Raw genomic sequence first — 21,977 nt, forward strand, 5'->3', positions numbered from 1 at the left:
AAATATTGAAGTTGTGTGTATTGTGCAATCTGTTCCACAATTTTGCACTTAGGGCTGGAATATAAAGACTTATCTCTACCTATTATAAGTGTGCTGCTGATTTATATGCTTTTTCCATGTCTGCAGTTCAGTTTGAGAAACACTATCCTAATTAACTGCTCTCATCATTAAGCAGTCACTATTTTAGTGACTTTTAATAACCTGCCTGAGCATTATATGCTCAAGATATACTTTATTCCTCCTATATTTATTTTCCTTTTTTCGTGCACATAAGATGTTATTTTTTAATTGTCAGTAATGTATTTACCTTGTGCACTGCTTTAACCCTTGCAGTGGTGCAGATATCGTGCACTGTCCTTACCAGTAAACTCCAAACAAGCCAAAACCAAACTGATTTGGTTTTGGCCAAGAAACCTCCTTCCATAAGTGCAAGCGTGCATATGCATGCACACACTTCTTTCCATTACTAACCTCTCTTCCTATCATCTTTTACAAATTTTTTATTCTCCTACTTAGTTTACCTTACTCCATACTTTTAATATACTTACAAATTGCCTAGTGAATTGAGGGATATTTTTCACTCTGCTTCTGAATCTTAGGAATAATGTTCATATTTGTATTCTAAATCATTAGCCTTTCTATTTCTAAACAATATAATCAGAGCAGGAGAAAAGTTAATAGTGATTGCAAAAATTATTCTTGAAATCATCACAATTTGAAATGTGGCCTTTCATATTTGAACTGCAGGTCCTCGCCGTTTGAGTGAAAGAGACATTCCAAGTAGACTTATCCATGAGCAAAATCAAGACAGCAGACTTCCGACTGGCCCTGGGCAAGTAATACCACCTCGCATGCAAGGAAGCAAAAGTGTGCCTTCTCTAAATAGTAAGTAATGACTAATATATTTTTGTTCAGTTAATTTTCAGTATTTGAGACCACATGTTTCTAAAAATATAACAGTTTAATAAAATCTACTTACATCATCACGGGTACCAAAATTGTATTAAACTAGAAAAAGTAATTATACATGGCATACTTTATCAGAACTTCATAATTAATACATACAAACAAGTTATTGGTTAAAATGGTTGCATTTTTACTCTGTATGCATTGGAACCATGCTAGTTGTTTCTGCCATGCTGTGTCATATGCTTGTCATGTCCTAAGTCTCTGGTTATTAGATTAATGAAAACAGACCAAACTTGGCTTAGGATTAAGAATTGGTTTTTATTATAGCATTTCTGATGCCATATACTGATCATAAAGCAATTATGATCAGTATATGGTCTCAATCAGGTTCAAAAACCATTGTAACATCAATAGAAATCCAAAACAAGAAACAGAAAACATCATATAGAGCAACAACAATACCATCATTCTTAATATTACACTCAAGGGGTGAACATGCACTGGAAAAATGTTACCCTTCATCCAGGAGGATTTGGAAGGATTAACTGATCTCCAAAATCTGTTTAAAAAGAAAGAAAAAAAAACTGTTCAAGAGATATTCTTGTAGAAACAACACAGACTCAATCACAGCTTCTCCTCAATGCATCATCTGTTGGGGAACATCAATCACAGGTACCCTTCAACAAAACTTTGAATTATTCTCAAGGAGTAATTTCAAAGTTGAACCACCTAGATGTCCCATATGAAGAGATCTGCTCAGAAATGAAAGACCAAGGAGTGACTGCCATGATGAAAATATTCATTCATAGGGATGGTCACCTGGTTCCCACCAGAACATCATCCTTACTTTCAACACACCTAAACTACCACTATCTGTTGAAAGTAGGATATCTAAACTGCTCAGTTAGGCTGTACCAAACTCCTTCAGTTGCTTTAAATGTCAAAAATATGGTCATTTTCACACTGGCCTGATGTTAGTAAAGATCATAAAAACAAAAACTGTAAGAGCAAGACACCAAAATGCCCATATTTTGGTGTCTTGCTCTTACAGTTGTCCAAAAGAGCTCTTACAGAGATCCAAAAAATAAAAACTGAGTAGTGCATCCTATACCAAGAGGAAGTGCTACACCTCATTTCCTAGGTGTTGCTGTACCACAAATATAGCAACACCAAGTGGTAAACTTTCCTTATGCCAAGAAGGCAACTGTAAAGAAACTGTCAGTAGGGCTTTGACACACACACACATGCTAATCCTACTTTCGCATAACTATAACATCAGTGAACAGTATGATTTGCTTACTATCTTTAGAGTACATAAAAGAGAAAAATTGATATGGGTTCCCTCCAGAGGATATGCAAAAATGTTCCACTACAAAAGAATCCATTAAAAACATAATAGAACATGCACTACAGAGGATCAAAGACATGCCTCCAGATTCATCAATAGATGGCAAAGATACCTCTGCTTTCCCCCCCCCCCCCCCAGAGGGAGTTCACTTTGATAGCTTCCATATTTTTTCTGATGAAGAAGAAATGGACACTAAAAAGAAAAAATCCAAAGTTAATGAAAATAAAACCTTACAGAATCAGAAGCCAAATGATACCACCAAAAAGAAATAATGAAAACATTCTTACAGTGAAATTGTCATGGTTTCTGTCAAATCATCAATGCTCTTTTGCAGAAGTATAATCCTATGTGCTTTTGCTTGCAGGAAACATGCCTTTAAGCCAAGTGATGATCTGGCATTATGGAATGTTACCATCATAAGGATAAGGAATGAACCTTCCCATAGAGCAGGGGTGTTCGACCCGTCGATCGCAGAGCAATTTTTGGTCGATCTCTTATGTATTCCTCCTTACAAATTTAATTAAAACTGAAAACATAATATTTTATTTATCATTATTTCATATTATTTTTAATTTGCTTTAAGTATATTGCTATTGTTTATTTTTTGTTAAAATTATCAAATCAGTAATTTTCTTATAAGTCCGGGTAAATGAATTAATTTGGATCAGTGGAAGTCGAACAGCGAGCCGAGTGAGTACGATTATAAGCAAAGTGTAAAAACTCGATTGTAGCTTAAATATTAAATATTCCAAAGCACATTACATCGATTTTTTACTTAGGTTAAGTCCCATGTAAAAACATAAACTTTGTTTGTCTCGGTATAGTTTGTGTTAGATGTTTTTGTAAATAACTCTTTTGAAGCTAACTGTATATACTGCTTTAATAAGAATATGTTAGAGTGTTAAAATCAAAGGCAATGTTTTTGTCACCGAAGCTGTACATGGCAGCATTACAAAGATTGTTATTGAAACTTGTATGTATGAGAAAGGCTTGCAGGCTCTAAGTGTAAACATCTCCGAAGTCAGTCAGAAAGAGTTCAAACAACTTTCCGATGGCCGGCAACTTACAATCAAAAGAAAGCGGAGGAGAACAAAAGGCGTGCTGAACTTGAAACTTAAGATGAAAGACTCATACTGATTCTTTGGGGGTTGCCAAACTTCATGCAAGGTTTCAGAGGAGGCCTAATAAAAAAGGGACTGAAGCAAGCAGAAGGCCGGTCCAGAGTCACTGTCAGAGAGACTGCCCAGATCCACGTTGCTCCTACTTCCAGAAAGGAGCTTCTCGGTTCGAGACATCACTAGAGAGAGACTACTTTTAGGCTGCAGACAAAGTTTCAAATTGCCGAAAGGAAGAGTTCCAATTGCCGGAGAAAAGTTTCCAGGTCAGGTTAATGTCAGACATTCACCAGTGTGTTGCGTTTTCATTACAATTTGATGAATCAAATGACTTCACTGATATTGCTCAGTTAATGGTATTTATTTGCATGGTATTTCAAGATTATTCAAGTAAAGAAGAACTTTTGAAAATTATACCATTATTGAGAAGGACTAGGGGAGGAGACATTTTTTTCGGCATTTGATGAATTTGTGAAACAACACAAACTTCCGCTTTTTAAACTCGTGTATTACTACTGATGGTGCTCCTGCAGTGATAGGTAATAAATCAGGCTTCATTTCATTATGTAAAAAGCGATGACAAATATTCAGATTTTTTAACGTACCGCTGTATTATTCACCAACAAGTACTATTTAGTAAAAGATTAAACACAAAAGATGTTTTGGATATTACATTTAAAATTGTAAATTTTGTTTGAGGAAAAGCCCTGCAACAGCGGTTATTTAAATTACAGGCAGATGATGATAGGGAACTTCTATTGTACAATAATGTTTGCTGGCTCAGCAGAAGTCAATTTTTAGAAAGATTTCTTGTATTAATAATGATATAAAAAATTTTCTTGATGAAAAAGGAGATATTTATCCACAATTGAGTGATAAAAGATGGTTGTTAATCTTAATTTTTGTTGATTTCTGTACAAAATTAAGCAATTTAAATTTAGAGTTACAAGGTAGAGATAAAAATTTAATTGACATGTTGAGTTCAATAAAAACTTTCCAACAATACTTACTTTTATTAAAGAAAAATATAAATGACTGCGAATTTAGACATCTCCCATATTTATTAAAATTTTTTGAACAAAATCAAGAAATGCTTTGCTATGATTTAAAAGAACTTATTCGTGAAATAGAATTAGTTGAGGAAGAAATAAATTCAAGATTTAAAGATTTTAATAAAACTGAAATGATTGTATCTTTTATCAATAATCCATTTCAAGAAAACTTGAACATCACAGAAATTTCAAATAAAATTAGTGGGCTGTTTGATATAAACTAAGCTGAAGTAGAACTTGAGATAATAAACATTTAGAATAGTTTACATTTAAAATCAATAAACAATGAAGTCATTTGGAAGTATGCACATGAAAATTCCCAATATTAACTGATATTGCACGAAAAATTCTGTTGTGTTTCGGATCAACATACTTGTCAGAATCCGCTTTTTCAAATATGACCGTCATAAAAAATCAATTAAGAAACCAAATTACAAATGATTATTTGGATGATTGTCTGCGATTGGCCACTTCTTCATATCAACTTAACTATGAAAATATTGCGATGTCTAAACAATGCAAAATTTCACATTAAGTTTTTTTTTTTTTTTTTTAATCATCCAGCATTTCCTGTTACTTGTGAGTTTGTAATCAATCTGTTGTTTTTTCTAACTTTAGTTTTCCAAAATAGAGAAATAAATATTTTATTCCAATATTTTTTTTTTTTCTATTAAAATAATTAAAAGTGATAAATAACTATTTAAATTAAGGGGATATTAAATCCCACATTGTTTTAAAACCGAATAAGAAACTCAAAGATTGGAATCAGAGAGTTTCTTGCCGAATATAGTATAGTAAACTATAAAGTATCGGTGATCACTAAGCGTCCGCTAAATGCAAGTGGCCCAGCACGTAGTGCAATACCGGAAATCTCGCAGCAAAGTCGGTAAAGTTCTGATCACTACTCTTAGGTATTTACCATAATGTAAAAACACATTTCCTAGGAAATGTATGCTGTTATTACATTATGGTGGTGAGGTCACTACCCAGACCGGTTTCAGCCTTTTTTGAGGCTTCATCAGTGAGTAGCTAGACCGAGTTAATACCAAAGTGTATAGCGAAAAGAACTTTATACTCTGCTATACGAGTTTCCGAACAGGTGCAACCATTAAGTTACTTAAATATAAAGAGCTAATAAGCTTCATTTCGGCAACAAAAACATTATTTAAATTAAGGGGATATTAAATCCCACATTGTTTTAAAACCGAATAAGAAACTCAAAGATTGGAATCAGAGGAATCAGAGGAATCTCTGATTCCAATCTTTGAGTTTCTTATTCGGTTTTAAAACAACGTGGGATTTAATATCCCCTTAATTTAAATAATGTTTTTGTTGCCGAAATGAAGCTTATTAGCTCTTTATATTTAAGTGATAAATAACTTTTTAAATACACAAAGTTTTTAGTTGTTTATTTGTGCGTAATCAGATATCAGGTTGGGAGAAGAATATAAGAGAGTAGATCGCGAATAACTTTTTATAGAAAAGTAGCTCGTGTAGTAAAAAAGGTTGAACACCACTGCCATAGAGGAGTTCCCCCTTCCAGCAAGTCCCACTTAATAACAATTCAGAAACAGTTGCTATCTGGCTCGTTCAGAACGCTAATAACAGTATGCTGCATTTACCTACGTTTTGATGCAGATATTTCTCAGAATTACCTTGATGTCATATTGCACTTACAATCCCACTTATTTTAATTGGGGATTTAAACAGACAGCACTTACAAACATCAAAGGAAGAGTTGTTGAAGACAACAATCTCTCCCTTCTACACACAGGAAGCAACACCTTCAATATGTCCACCTGAATATTCACTGCCATTGACTTATCTGTCTACCCACCCTCCCCATTCCCACTGCTGTTTAAGTGGGAAAATGAAGAAACCTATATGGAAGTGATCATGTTCCCATTAATGTCCACCTTTCCTACATGGGCAACCATGCTATATTACAGATATGGTGGAAAATTGAGCATACTGACAGTTCCACCTTTTTCCTCACTAGAAGAATATTCTCTGATGGTCAAATTCTCTATTATTAATGATGCAATGACTCATGTAACAGAGTGTGTAATACAAGCTGCCACAATTGCACTTCTTAAAACATTTAGTCAGTTTCCATGTTTCCCTAAGCCATGGTGGAATGACAGTTGCATAGCAGCCAAAGAAGTCAAGAAAAAAGTTTGAGGTATTTTCCACACATACCTCACAATAACTAACCTAATTGCTTTCAAATGTACTTGAGCCTGAGCAATATACATCTTCCATAGCAAAAGATACCAACCAGTAAAGAAGTTGGAAGAACATCTGAAAAAGGAAAGGTAGATACACCCATGAATTAATCAGCAACCACCAGTGTCGATTCCACCATTCAAGATCCACAACTGACCATGTAGTTTACATTACCCACCACTGGACACGTACCATGCAAAGGTTTAGAGAAACTTGTGCTGTCACCCTTGATATATCCAAAGCTTTCAACCATGTGTGGCATCAAGGCCTACTAAACAAATTCCCATCCTTTGGTCTCCCTCCCATCCTCTGTAATTAGGTAGATGGCTTGCTCTCTGGAGCTTCACCCCTATCACCTACTCTCTTTCTCCTGTATATAAATGCTTACTCACAATAACCACTAATCCCATCCACAGCTTTGCAGACAATAGTACTCTCCCCTCATTTGACAAACCATGCAGTACTCTGACATCCCAGGCTACAAGATCATCTACAATTAATACCCTAAACATCGATCTCCATGCTGTTCTCCAATGGGGCAAGGACAACCTCATTATATTCAATGCCACCAAAACACAGTCTTGTCTTTTCTCATGCAAAAGAGATCCAAGTTCACCTACCCTTAGTAATACACAAATCACCAGACAAGATCAGATCTCTTTGCTTGGACTAATGTCTTTTCTGGCATAAACACATCACATCAATAGCCTCCTCAGCATCCAAGAAACTTGGCATTCTCTCTCATTCAAGAGCCTGTTTTATACCCAACCAACATTTCACTATATACAAATCCCAAATTCATCCATTTTACATAAAACTTTCCTTAAAATCCTTGATGCCACCCAGTGGCATGCAACTGGGCTCTTAGCTGATCTCTCTCTCTCACACAGACTCACTTCAACCTCTAGATCTCACACACACAGTGTTCCAGCACTGTGGTTATTCTCTAGGTATGGTCACTGCTCCAGTGAATTGGTAGCCATCATTCGTCCACTTTGTTAAACTTGTTAATACAAGACTACAGCTGCCCAGTGCCTCTTTACTGTGCAACTGCAAACACACCAAACCTGCATCTACTCATCCTCTTTTATTCTGCCCACCTCTGTCTTCTGGAACAGTCTTCCTCAAAAAAACTTCGGTAAACTTTATCTCATCTCAGTCTTCATCTGCAGCCCTCTTGGGAGTCATATTTACTAGCAAACTCAGTTTTCTCCCTCACATATATCAGTTACAAGACAAGTGCCATAAAGCAATGAACATCTTCCACCTCTTGGAGTGCTGACAGATACTCTTTGTATGCCTATATTGTGCATTTATAAGATCAAAACATGATTATTGTTCCCATATCTATGCTTCTACCAGAGAAAGTACTCTACAATGGCTAGCCCCTGTTCACCATCAAACCATATGAATTGCAACTAGTGCATTTTGAACTTTAACTGATCCCTAGTCTGTATGTCATGGTAAATGAGCCACCTTTGTCACTTTGATGTCAACAGCTCTCTCTATTATTTTATACTAAAATAAAATCCCTGCCAGATCATCACATGTGGCCAACTGTTTTTTCTCAACAGTGGGAGAATCTCTACAACATCCTTCACACTGCCATATGAACTTTTGGTTTGCGAGTAAAACTCTCTTATAAGCTCTACATATTTGGATAGACACCACAGCTGAGATGTCAATAAACATGCTTCCACCATGGCATTCATACATACTACCATGTAGCTTTTCTTTCTGGGTGGAAAATTCAGTAGACTGAATTTTCCACCCTTCCTGTTGAATCTACCCAACAGCTCTTTTTGAAGTTTATATAATTAAATACTCTCATTTTGTACCTGTCTACACAGATGGTTCTGAATCAGAAGCACTAGGGAGTGCTATTATTATAAATTTGCACTCTACTGAGAATAACTATGTTTGAAATGGTTTCACCCTATATGATTTTACATTGCCATCATGATTAATGAACTTCATATTGGTTGTCTAACTCCGTTCTTAATTTATAGGTGTTTAGTAATACAGGTAATTTACAGTACATAACTTCATGTACTCATTTTATAGCTTAGATTTCTTATTATTTACTATTTTTTTTTCTTTGATTTGATGATTTACCAAAGTTTGATGGGTTTTATACCACACACATTTAGTTCAGGTTTTATTCTATATCCATATAGAAGAAAGAAAAAAATTATGATATTTAAGTAGAGTAGGTCCTTAATGTTGTTTCTTTCTTGCTACTGTTTGTATTGATACTTTTATTTTGCAAGTTTTTTAAACTCTCGTAATGTTATACATAAATTGTAGAGTATAATAGGATGCTCCTTTAAACAGAAAGCTTACTTAAATATTCTTACATATTAATTATGGAGCAATGTGAACCTAAGGTTCAGGATACCAATAAGTAATACACGTCTTGTTGCCTGCATTATTATAATGAATGCATTTTACATTCTAGGTGGCCACTGTGTTCAAGAACAATCAGGTAGACCCCCTTCAAGTGCAAATTTAAGAGCCCATGAAGTTTACAATCCAGCTTATAGCCGTACATCATCTACAACATCAATTCCTAAAGCTACAGAATTCTCTGGATCAGGACCAGAAAATGGTACAAGATCTAGGTCTACCAATAATTTAAGGCAAGAGACACAAGACAGTAGGTATCAATATGGTCCTCAAAGCCAACAGAATCCTCCCTCCTATATGGGTCCTGCAACATCTCTCAATAATCGTCCGATTTCACAGCCTAATTTGCACCAGCAGCAACATCCACAACAGCAGCAGCAGCAGCAACCTGGGTCTCAAGAAGAAAGACATTATCAGAATATTAGCATGTATCAGCAACAAACCAATTATCCTCATTCCAGGTATAAACTTTGTAATTCTTAATGAAATGAATTACAGTAATCAGATTTCTTTTATGTATTTATTAGGTTGGTAATGCATCAGATTCAACATTTTTAATCTTTTCAAAGAGCAAAATGCCAACTAATATTGAAAACTATACAGATATAATCCATAAATATTTAAAAAATGTATTTTCCATGTTTGTAGCAGGATAAAAATCATTTTATATTCTTTAGAAATTGCAGAACAAACACACTGCATACAGTTTTCAATTGTGTGGGAGAATTTATGATAAACAATTTGAATTTGATACCTGCTATTATGTGGTATAGTTGATATATTTCCTCTGTCAAATCCTATCTAAAATTTGATTAATTACCTAAACTCGGAAGGAAGTAGCTGCTTTTGGAAGGGGGGGTGGATTACGTTTTTTTCTTTCCGTAAGTAGACAAACTGATCTTGAGAATACATGTGGTTGATTGCTAAAATATAACCTCTGTGATAGTTGCTTTATATGGGGAGGTTTTTGCAGTATTTCAAAAATCACAAGATATTGCTTTGTTTAAATTGAGGACTTCCACATATGTATGATAAGCAGTCTATGTAGTAAATTTCTTGGTATTTCCAGTGACTCAGATGTAATTAGGATATAAATGATTTCTGTTTGTGAAAGTAGTTGAAATAAGGGGTTGTGGGATCATATAGACTGACGATGCATTGAATCGTTATTTTCCTGAGTTTACAGTAAAATGTAAATGCAGAACCTACAATTTTAAAAGTTCTCTCCCTTTCTTGCATGTCTGTAGTAGAGACAGCTGATTTAGATGAGTCTTGCTGTTTATCTAAATCGGCAAGAGAATTGTTAATGCCATCTGTGGGAAAAGTTGGGATTTTGATGATTAAGTTTTTCATTTTTTTCAAAATCATTTAGAAAGAGTTATAAAAGTTTATTATTCTTGTTTTAAAAAAATTATTTTGAAATTTCAGGTGTTCATTTTTTAAATAGCAACTCGAAATAATGAAAGTATTTTTTTTTGCATCATCATCAAATTCCTGACATGTACCTTCAAGGGGTGTACAGGATATGATAGTACTATATGAAAAATTTACATCATTACTAACTTCCTAGCTTCAATTTTCCTCCAAATCAGTCTATTACTTGTCAAGACTCCAATATTATCATTATCAGATCTTATATTTCTATCGTCTAAGGCACATTGTACTGTATCAATCCACCTATATCTTGGTCTTCCTCTGGGTCGTTTTCCTGCCAACCTGGCAGAGAACACTTGTTTTGCAAATCTTTCCTCGCCCATTCTATTTAAGTGACCATACCACCTGAGAGTAGCTCTGCTAACACATTCTTGGATGCCGACAATGTCAAGTTCTTTCCTAATATCCTCGTTTTTAATATGATATTGCCATTGATGCCATCTGTTCATGCCTCTAATCTTTCTCAGGACTCTCATATCTGCGGTCTCTAGTCTTTGGTCAAGTGTTTTACTTCTGACCCAGCTCTCAGATCCATAAGTTAAAACTGGTTTGAAACTGTCTTGTATACAGTTAATTTAGTGTTCCGACTAATTTCTCTCTTATTCCATATGAATTTATTCAATTGCTTACCAACCATACCAGCTTTGTTGATTCTGTTGTCTATTTCCATATTTAATTTACCATCTTCAGTAAAAATCGTGCCGAAGTAGCTGAAATGTTTTACTTGTTCCACAGGTTCCCCGTTCACAATACAGTTGACATTTTCAACAATTCTACCTATTTTCATTGTCTTTGTCTTTTTAATGCTGATCTTCATACCATATCTATTACAACAGTTATTCAATTTAGTCAGGGAATCTTGCAAACTTGTAGCGGATTTATTTAGAAGTATAACATCATCTGCATAAAGCAAAGAGCTGACATTAACATCTCTAATTCTGATATCATGTTTAATACCACTTTCCTTCATAATGTGACCCATATAGATAATGAATAACAGAGGGGATAATGTACATTCTTGTCTCACACCAGATTTAACATTAAATCTGGTGTGAGATTTAATGTTCCTGTACATCCTTCAATTCTAACTGCCGACTTAGAACACAAATACAGATTAAATATTGCTTGATATAATGCCCCATTGACACCATATAACTCTAGCATATTGAATAGCTTCTCTCTTGGCACCTTGTCATATGCCTTTTCCAGATCGACAAAACTTTGTTAATACAGATCTTTGTTATATTCCCATGACTTCTCAACCATTTGTCGTAAAGTGAAGATCTGATCCTGACAGCCTCTATTTGGCCTCAATCCAGCTTGTTCTTCACCAAGCTTTTCTTCCACAATTCTTCTCAACCGTTTCTCAAGTATACTTGCATATATCTTACCAGGAACACTCATTAGGGAAATACCTATGTAATTCTCACATTCAGTTTTATTTCCCTTTTTATATATGGGCACTATTAGAGCTCGACTCCAATCATCAGGAATTCATCCCTCTTTTTAGGCTTTCTGAACTATGCAGTACAGCCACTGTAAGACTTTTATACCACCATACTTCAGCATTTCTGGTCGAATATCATCTACTCCTGCTGCCTTTCCACATTTCAAGCCTTTGATTGCTTTTTCTACTTCAAGTATGGATATGTATTCATGACTGTATGCCTGTTGAGTGTTTTTTACCACTGTGCTATCACTGCTTGTTTCATTTAGCAATTTTTCGAAGTAATTACTCCATACTTCAAGGATATCTTTTTCTCCTGTTTTCATGTCACCTTTATCTTCTCTAACTCCTTTTACAGCACTCTTTTTTTTATTTCTAAGCTTCTTCAACAACCACCAGAATATCTTACCACCTTCTTGATATTTATTTTGTATGTTCTTGCCAAAGTCCTCCCATGACTTGTTTAGCTAGTTTTACACAGTGTTTCGCTTTCTTACATTGGTCTCTGTATTCTCTAATAGCAAAAGCTTACTTATTTGCAGGAACTTTTGATATGATTTCTTCTTTTCCTTCACTGCCTCTTTAACTTCCTGTGTCCACCATGGAGTCCTGATTTTTCTATCCTTGCAGACAACCTCACCACATGCCTCTCTGGCTGAATCAATCAGGGTTTTCTTCAAGGCTTGCCACTAAATCTCCAAGGTTTGGTTCCTGTTCTCAAACTCTTTCATTTTTTCTTCAATAATCTTTGTGTATGTTAATCTACAGTTCACATCTGAGAGCTACTCAACTTTTATTCGCTTTAAAACTTTCTTACATGTTATTCTTTTCAATATGAAATTCAATTTTATCCTGTTCAAGACTAAATAGTGATCACTTCCAATTTCTAATCCTCTGTACACTCTGGTGTTCTGCACCAGAGAGAAAACATCACTATCAACAATAACATAGTCAATGAGACTTTTCTTATTCCTTGCCTCTTCTCCCCATGTGAATTTGTGCACATTTTGTATGTTGGAACATGGTGTTAGTAATAACCAGTCCATGTCCTGAGCAGAAATCCAACAGGTATTTGCCATTATTATTAGCTTTGCTCTTTTCTCCAAATTTTCCCAAAATAGTTTTTTTTGTATGTCTGACAATCATTTCCTACTTTGCTATTCAGATCCCCAAAAAGGACCAAATTTTCCTTTTTCATTCTGTCAGTTACTTTTTCTAAAGCAGCAAAAATTCCTCCACTTCTACCTTAGCAGAACCTTCTGGGACCATAGGCACAAATAAGTCTCATTGTCCAGTAACCCATTCTGATATTAGCCCACATCACTCTACTTGAGACTGCCTGCCATTCAAGAAGATTAGCCTCGTATATTGTGTTGAATACTATGGCTACTCCTTCTTTTCCTTGATTGTCATTGCCTGAATATAACATTTTGTATTTATAGCTCAGAAAGATCTAACCAGTTTTTGTCTTTTTTGTTTCAGTCACCCCTGTTATGTCAATCTGGTACTTATCTAATTTCTCAGCTAGCTCCATTTCTTTGCGATTCATGCTTCTTATGTTGATAGTACCGATCTTTAACTCTGGTGATGTTGAGTTGGGGTGTGTTTTCAGATTTGTTCCAGTAGCTGACTTTTCGCTGTTCGCCCTGGTTCCCTATTTTTTTTTTTTCTTATTTTCTTATTATTATTTGATTATTTTTATTATTTTTTTCTTCATAAATCTTTTTAAAAAAGGTATAAAATTGTTTTTTGTATTCATGACAAGATTTTTTCTCAGTGATTAAGCCTTTGAACCTTTACATGGTAATACATATATATCTTGCCTAAACAAGGAGTTACAAAACATGCTATAGCCTATAGCATGTTTTGTAACATGCTATTGGCTATAGCCCATAGATGCATGAGTGGACAGGTTAAGAGAAAAGAAATTTGATTCTTTTTGAAGAGTTGGTGGTTATAGTCACTGGGAAAAATGTTTCAGAGAACAGAGATAAATGGAAAATGAAAGATGAATGCAAATAGAAGATATAATGTGTTAACAGTTAAACTGCAAATCAGGATTGGGCAGCTGTTGTTTATATTATTATAGGTTGAGCAGAAATAGGAGGAATGGTGAATTCCAATTGTGATGAACAGCACCAATAAACATATATGTAAAAAAAAAAAGATGTAGTACAGAAACTGAGACAGTGGCTGAGGAGACACTGTGTTGAGGGGGTTGCCATATAGCTTTTGGACAGCATCACAAATTGTTAGAGAAAATATGTGCATGGAGTTAGGAGCTGGACTAGTGAAAAGTATTGCTATGAGTGAAAAAGGATGCTGAAATGTTTGGAGGCTGAGGATGCCGTAAAAGTTACATGTTTATTCCAGGAAAGGATAGAAGTAAGCATTAGTTCAAGAACAAAGAGAGAGAGAGAGAGAGAGAGAGAGAGAGGTGGTCTTTACTGTTTAGCTGAATGTTATTAAAGAAGGTATAAAGGTTTTACAAAGACTGCATAGCTCAGATGTAGTCAAAGGGTTGAATTCCTGATTATTAGATTAGAACTTTTATGGTACCCATCTATTTAAAAAAAAAAATGTAAGAATTGCAGAACAATTTTTCTGCAGTTCTGGGTTCGAACATACTTCAGAAAAGACTAAGAAAATTGTAGAAGGGAAATGTGAATAGGAGCAAGCTGGGTTCAGGCCATATAAAGGTTGTCAGGATCAGATTTTCACTCTAACAAATAGTGGAATATAACAGTTTCATTTTAAGTCTTGTAGATGTGTAAAAAGAATATTAATTATCTCATATTCCTTTTACACATGCCAAGAGAAAAGCTGTTTGAAATGCTACAGTTATATGGTGTAAATGATACATTATGCAGAGCAATATGCAGCATGTATTTGAGTTGTAAGTCAACATTAGAACTGAATGAGATACAGGAAGATGGCTTGATGTTAAATTAGGTGCGAGCCAAGAGTTCACATTATGAAGGAACATGGCATTTGTCCTGATATTGGAATTGGAGATGTTAATTGCAACTCTTTATTTTATGCAAATGAAATTATACTCCTAAATAAATCCAGTAGAAATCTGCAAGATTCCATAATTAACTTGAATAATTGCAATAATAAATTTAGTATGCAAATTGGTAATAGAAAGACAACGATTATAAAAATAGGCAAGAACATCATTGAAAGTATCAACTGGACATGATGGAAAGGAGTATGACTGCCCATTAGAATAGGTACTCCACCATGAGCAGGACCATTTCTGAACAAGAGTGATATTCCTGAAGGAAAGTTTGTGTTGCTGCAGCAAGTGCTTGATATTGATATTCTGGTGAAACCCAGGAGAGTTCCATTGTAAAAATTTTCCTGCCATTTAGGTCCTGTAGACTGGTCTGATTTCTGGGAAGCTGAGGACTTACCACCCTTTATACAGTGTCAATTGATGGACGACCAGTGTCCATTTCTTCCTCTGGAAAGATATTCAGTACATCATCGAATGTGTCATGATCACTGAGTTAGTTCAAGTTACTTATTGAATGGATACTGAAGTATCCATTTTTTCTGTGGGAGGGTCTGGTAGTTTGTCTTTTAGTGATAACCTTTTTTTTTTCACAAGTGTGTTCTCATTGAATTGAACCAATTTTGGAGTTGTTTCTGGAGCGAAACCGTACATTGCATAATTGACACACTCAGAAGAGAAGTAGTCATGATTGTATGGTTCGGGTATGGTGGAATAGACATACAAGTTTGAGTTGCTGTTGACATTTTCTTAACTGCTACCTTCTCAGCATGAGAATCTCAGAACAAGTATAGTGGCTGACTTCCTCTTTGGATCCTGTTATATTTTGTATTTCTTTTTCATCCTTCCACTTCTGATTTTCATGGAAGTACAATTGATGATCTCCCTGACAATATACACATTTAGCTTTCTTTGCAGAACAAGATTTGTTTCATGCTCTTTACCACCACATCAAGCACAGGTGGCAGAGCCATGATAGGCAGTTTATCCATGTCCATGTTTCTGGCATTTGAAGCATCTTAAGGGATTTACAATCTAACAGGACAACTGAGAAAGCCTGCTTTTACATATATTGGAGGCTTAGGAGTATCAAAAGCAAGGATAATGTTTCTGTTTGGAACTGGTTGATCATCCCCTGATCTTTCAGCTCTGAACTATCTCCTCATCAGGAGCATCAAGATGATCCTGGTCTGAGTTATTGGTGTAACTGGTATTGGTACTCCAGCTATTAATTTTGTGCTGAGTGTTTTTTTATGGAATGTTGTTGACATGCTGTTTCTACAAGGATATCATCAGAACATAGTTTCTTAAATGTTCTTGGTGAACCTACCAGTCCTTCTAAACCCTTTTGTATAACAAAGGATGACATTTTCCCTGTTGGGTTTCACTTGTTGCATGAATGATTAGAAAAACTGGTACATTTATACTGGTATTACACGTCTTTTGTTTCTTACTTCTCTTATCTAAAGGTATATCATTGGTCCCTGAAACAATTGAGGATGAAGAATTTGTGCTCCAATAGTTTTTTGTTCAGTGCAAGAGCTCCCCTGCCCATCACAGAGCCACACGTGAACGCCAATGACTGTACGCAATGACTGCACTTGGGAGTCGAATGCCAGGCTACCCTGGATGTTATATGGCTCTACAGCAACCCTTGGGTCCTCTGACTGGACCATGGAGAAAGAGACTTGTTGCAGCACACTTGATCCTTGCAAAGAAGCTGACTAGCTGAATGATCATCTCCAGGTCATCCTGGACTGCTCATATTGTCGAAGCAGATGCCAAAATAGTGCAAGACTACCAGGATCCTGGTAGTCTTGCACCAATGCATGGCAACTGTTGAGTCAAGGCATTGGATCCTAGTGATGTTAGTCTAGAAAAAGTAAAAAAAGACTCGGGAGAAAAGAAAAAGAACACATAAAGAAAAGCAAAGAAAAAGAGGAAAAATGAAATGGACCAGTACAATCCTGGGCAGTCCTTTCCACCATGAACAGATGCCTTATGGAGATGAAACTTGATAATCCCATATTGCAACTGCCTAATGGATGACTTTAATGGACATAGCACATAGTGACAACATGAATAGACACTGTCACATCAGAAAGCAATTCTTTTCCCATTATTAGCATTGTTTTCACAGGACTCATGTCCTCCTACATGGATGCCCATGTGGAAAATGGACATACTGATTGGAATACTTTTTCCTATCTTGCAAAATTTAATACTGAAGCAATCAGCCAAACACCTGTCAGGAAAGAAGTGAAGTATATAACATATTGTCCACACAGCAACTGCAGCAATTCCAAAAACATCTTCCCGATTTCCACTCTCTTCAAAGCTTGGTGGAATCCGGAGTGCCAAGCAGCCAGTAAAAAACAACACAGCTCGGGGTATATTTTGTAGATACCCTATTACAAGAACCTTAACTTTGTACAACTTTTTTTTGTTGTTGTTGTCTTTATAACTTTGCTGTATACTTGATAAACATGTTAATATTATTTCTCATACATTATTCTGTGAAAATGAAGTTTTCTCTTTGATTTGATGTTATAGACCTTTACAAAGCTATAATCAACAACAGTTGCCCACTAGGACACTTCATGGATCTCAGTCCTCTTTGAATAGACCTGACCAACAAATGATTCAGTCACCTACAGATCGTTCTCGACCATTATCAACTCTTGTTTCCCCCAGAGAGCAGGAACAGTATGTGAACTCTCTGGGCTACCCAGTCACTGTTTCTTCTGGAGGTTCTTCATCTTCACATCGTGGACATGGTCAAGAATTACGGCATATTCCTCAGTCCTATAACCATAAAGCCCCAGAACAAAGGTAATGTTACTTTGTTTATTTTGCTGTGTGTGTGTGTGTGTATGTATGTCATCACAACTGTACTTGCTTATCTCAGGATTTCTTCAGATCAGCTGCATAAAATGCTTGATACTGAGTCATGTTTTAGATCCGTATTTCAATGCATTGTGAAGAATCGCATCACTTGTGAGGCATGTTCAAAAAAAGACCTAATTTTTTAAATAGTCTCCAACCAGCACAGAGAGCTCGCTGTGGCTACTGAGCACACCTAGCAGCAGGTTTTGACAACAAACTGCCATTTGCCCTGTTCTGCTATGAGTATTTAGAGTTGCATCTGCTGAAGTGAGCATGCACAAGCTGTTCATCAGATTAGTGACAAAGTGACAGTGAAAGAGCTTGGAAGAACAACGTGCACATGTGTGTGTGTGTGTGTGTGTGTGTGTGTGTGTGTGTGTGTGTGTGTGTGTGTGTGTGTGTGTGTGAAATTTTGCTGCAAACTTGGTAAAAATTTACAGAGACATTTCAATTGCTTAACCAAGCATACGGGGAAAGGGTCTCCTCAACCAAAAAAAGCATTGATGAGTCAGTCAAAGATGAAGGTGATATTGATTGTGTTTTTTGATTGGAAAGTCACTGTCCATTATGAATTTGTGCCATGTGGTCAGATGATAAACAAAGAGTTATACCAGACACTTTTAGTGCATTTGAGGGATGCTGTGTGCAGGAAGAGGCCTGAATTGTGGGAAAAACCAGACTTGGATGTTGCACCATGAAAATGCATTAGCTTACATGTCGCTCTTCATCTGCAGTTATATGGCAAAACATCAGACATCCATTGTGCTCCATCCATCCTATTCTCTAGGCTTAGCCCAAGCAGACTTTTTCCTCTTTCCCAAACTTAAAACCACTTTGAAAGGACGTCATTTCCAAACCATAGAAGAGATTCAGGAAAATGCGATAAGAGAACTGTGCACCATCACAGAAAGTGCATTCCAGGAAGCATTCCAACAATGGAAGAAACATTGGGAACAGTATATCGCCAGTAGAGGGGACTACTTCGAAGGGGACAGTGCTTAAATGTTATAAAATGAGCAATAAAGTATTTATAGCAAAAATTCGGTCTTTTTTTGAACACGCCTTGTACATTTATTCATCCGTGGTCAAGTTGACATTCATACTAAAGCAACAATTTATGTTTTAGTATTGTATTTTGGTAAATCAGAATCTCCCTTCATGCACTGCATAAATGAAGTACATATTTACAGATTGTTAATTCTGATAATGTGTAAGGTCAAATCATGTTTCAAATTTATTTTACAAATAATTGGGACATGGGTGGCACAGATCATTTTAATCTCTTATTTCTTATGTCTTGCACCAAAAAAAGGGATTGTTTTACAAACTAAAGACTTTTTTTTGGATGAGTTTTATTACATAAAAATACCAAAACATGTAGAGTTTTTTTTTTACTATTATGTTTTTCTGCAAGAAAAAAACTAAGTGATTAAAATATGTGGGGAGCAGCATATGCTTTGTTTTATTAACTCTCATGGTGTAGTTGGAATAATGACACATACTCTCTGGTTAGAAATATCTAGATTAGAATCTCATCAGGGAAGGCAAGAAAAATTTTTGGACATTCTCAACTCTAAATGGTAAATCCTTCACTTTCCCTGGAAAGAGGCAGATTGTGTCAGCATCATTTACCTATCATTATCTACTTAAAGGATTTTTTTGTGTTAGCCTAAACTTGCAGTTACACAGACCTATTGTGTACACTTACACAGATGTGTTGGTGTGAACTTCCCTATTGTCTTGACACCTGAGAATGTTGGCATATTTATTTTGGCATATCATCGAGCACTTTTGGAGTTAACAAGTTGGAATATTGGAAGTACTGTTTTCAAAGAATTGTGATGTCTGGCAGCATGAAGAACAGCAGATCAGTTATCCGAGTTTCTGGGTTTGTAGCACAAGGCAATTATCATTGCCTTCTAAAAGGAAAAAAAAAATCTTGAGCTTTCAAACTATTACTGGTCTGTTGCTCTGACCAGCTCTCTCTGTATGATCTTGAAGAACATAATAAATGTCTCTGTCATCTGAAAAGCAATCTTGTTAGCAATACATAGTGTTTCTTTCATTGACACTGATGATCATTGGATCATTTTGTCCATTTAGAAACTTCTATCTGAGATGCAGTCTTGAAACTTTTGAAAATCTGATTTCAGTTTCTTTGATATGGAAAAAAGCTTATGACATTGTTGGAGGTGTGGGTATATCTTCCTTTTTTTTTTTTAATTAAAAAATTTCTCTCTAACCAAATCCAAGTGTGAAGCACATTATTCTGATTATACTGCCAAGAAGAGAGTTCCCGCAAGGCTATATTTCCTGAGAATTAGAGATAGAATTTTAATAATTTTGTCCAATCAATCTATAGCTCACTGTAATCCAGTCTCTTCATGCATGTCTATTCATATGCAGTGTGAAATTGAAGTTCATAAAATAATTATTATTGATTATTTTGAATAAAAACTAATTGTGCTTATTTCATTGTAGTTACCTTTAACAATGAGTAAAACATACGTGGAATGTTGGTATATTAAATGTTGATATATTATGAAATCCACTATTCAAATAGTGGATTTCATATTGTCATCTTGAACATATTCATTGCATTGGAGACTATATGCTAATTCTGTCCATTTAAAAGCACAATATCTCACTTTGTTAAACAGCATGTACTAGAAATAGATGGAATTTCTATTAATACTACGTAATGAGTGATTTATTTGAGAAAGTTTCTCTAAAAGTATCCTGCAGTTACCAAAAAATACATCTGTTATGCCGTTTGTATATAATTATTATGAAAAAAATACAGAACATGCAGGTATTCCTCAACTTACAATGGGGTTACGTTCAGTGGTGGGCCATGGAAATTTTAACAAAGAGCTCGCATTGTCGAGCAAAAAAAAAAAAGAAAAAAGCCTAACTTAGCCTTAACTTTGCGACTTTGTAGAGCTTCTGACAGATATAATAATTCCTGTAGGATATCAATCATTAATGCTAGATCTTTTAGCATTAATGATTGATATCCTACAGGAATTATTATATCTGTTTGATAAGAAGTCGGTTTAAAAAGCCCTTATATTTATCGTTCGATGCAAAATGCTTGCATAAAGCTGGGTAATTTCTCCACAAAGCAAGAGCCGTTTGTAAACTGCAAACTGCCCATCGTGGTCTGAACATTTGCAATTGTATTTAATTCTTGTTAATTTTTTGGTGATTGATGATAAAAAGCATATAATTTATCCATAAATATTTCAAAATGATTTATTTCTCTCATGTTTTTTATCGAATCGTCTAATGCTAAATGTAAACGATGAGCGCAGCCTCTTTATAAGGCTTTGATAAAACCACACCTGAATTACTGTGCACAGAAAATTTTTGTAGAAGTTTGATTGCAACACCTGATTTGTTTTCTAATATTACACTAGCTCCATCAGAACAAAATGCAATGAAATGATTTTTTATATACTTATCAGAAAATCCATATGAATTTAAAGTAGCAATTATAGTAGCATATATACATTCCATGGTGGTATTTTCTAGTTCTAACAAGATTATTAAACAAGAAGAACAAGGGGGCTCACAAATTTGAGAAAAATTTAACAAGGGGCTCGTGCGAGCGCCTTATAGCTCACCACTGGCTACGTTCGAACGTCTCCGTCATAAGTCGAGGATTTTTGTTACTTCTTGATTGTTTGATTTCTGTTATAATATTTTCATAAATTAGGTTTCTGTTTAACTTAAAACAGTTAAAAATGTATAAACTTAACATTTATTAGCACATATACATATAAATACAAAATTAAGAAAGAAAAATTTAAGAAAAAAATACATAAACACATATCAAAAATCATCATTTTTGATATGTGTTTATTTCAGATTTTTCTTGAAAATTTTGGCAGTTTCAAAATCAGAACTAGCAGCTTCTCCTGTTATTCGTATGTTATGTAAGTTAAATCGGATTTTGAATCGATAAAACCAACCTTTACTAGCGTTAAATGTGTGCTCGCTGTATTTATCTTCTTGTTGTTTCCTTAAATTCTCAAATAGGCTGCATGCTTTTGTTTGAATCGTAAACAAACTGAGAGGAATATTCTTGTTGATTTGATCATCTATCCATATCATTAAAAGCTTCTCCATTTTATAT

The 21,977-nt window shown here is 35.2% G+C and overlaps 1 protein-coding gene across 3 annotated transcripts in view; it reads left to right on the forward strand.

Annotated features, from left to right (window-relative positions):
- LOC150096246 (afadin-like) overlaps positions 1-21,977 on the forward strand; it is a 512,466-nt gene that overhangs the window by 384,591 nt on the left and 105,898 nt on the right. For all 3 annotated transcript variants that reach the window (XM_090409377.1, XM_090409378.1, XM_090409379.1), the window contains exons 22-24: positions 748-885; positions 9,109-9,517; positions 17,507-17,785. In XM_090409377.1, the coding sequence (XP_090265503.1) occupies positions 748-885; positions 9,109-9,517; positions 17,507-17,785 (826 nt within the window). The remainder of the gene's footprint in view (positions 1-747; positions 886-9,108; positions 9,518-17,506; positions 17,786-21,977) is intronic.

This window comes from Typopeltis vanoorti, chromosome 19, assembly GCF_054136105.1.
Source record: "Typopeltis vanoorti isolate ZY-2024b chromosome 19, IOZ_Tvanoo_1.0, whole genome shotgun sequence".
Lineage (NCBI taxonomy): Eukaryota > Metazoa > Arthropoda > Arachnida > Uropygi > Thelyphonidae > Typopeltis > Typopeltis vanoorti.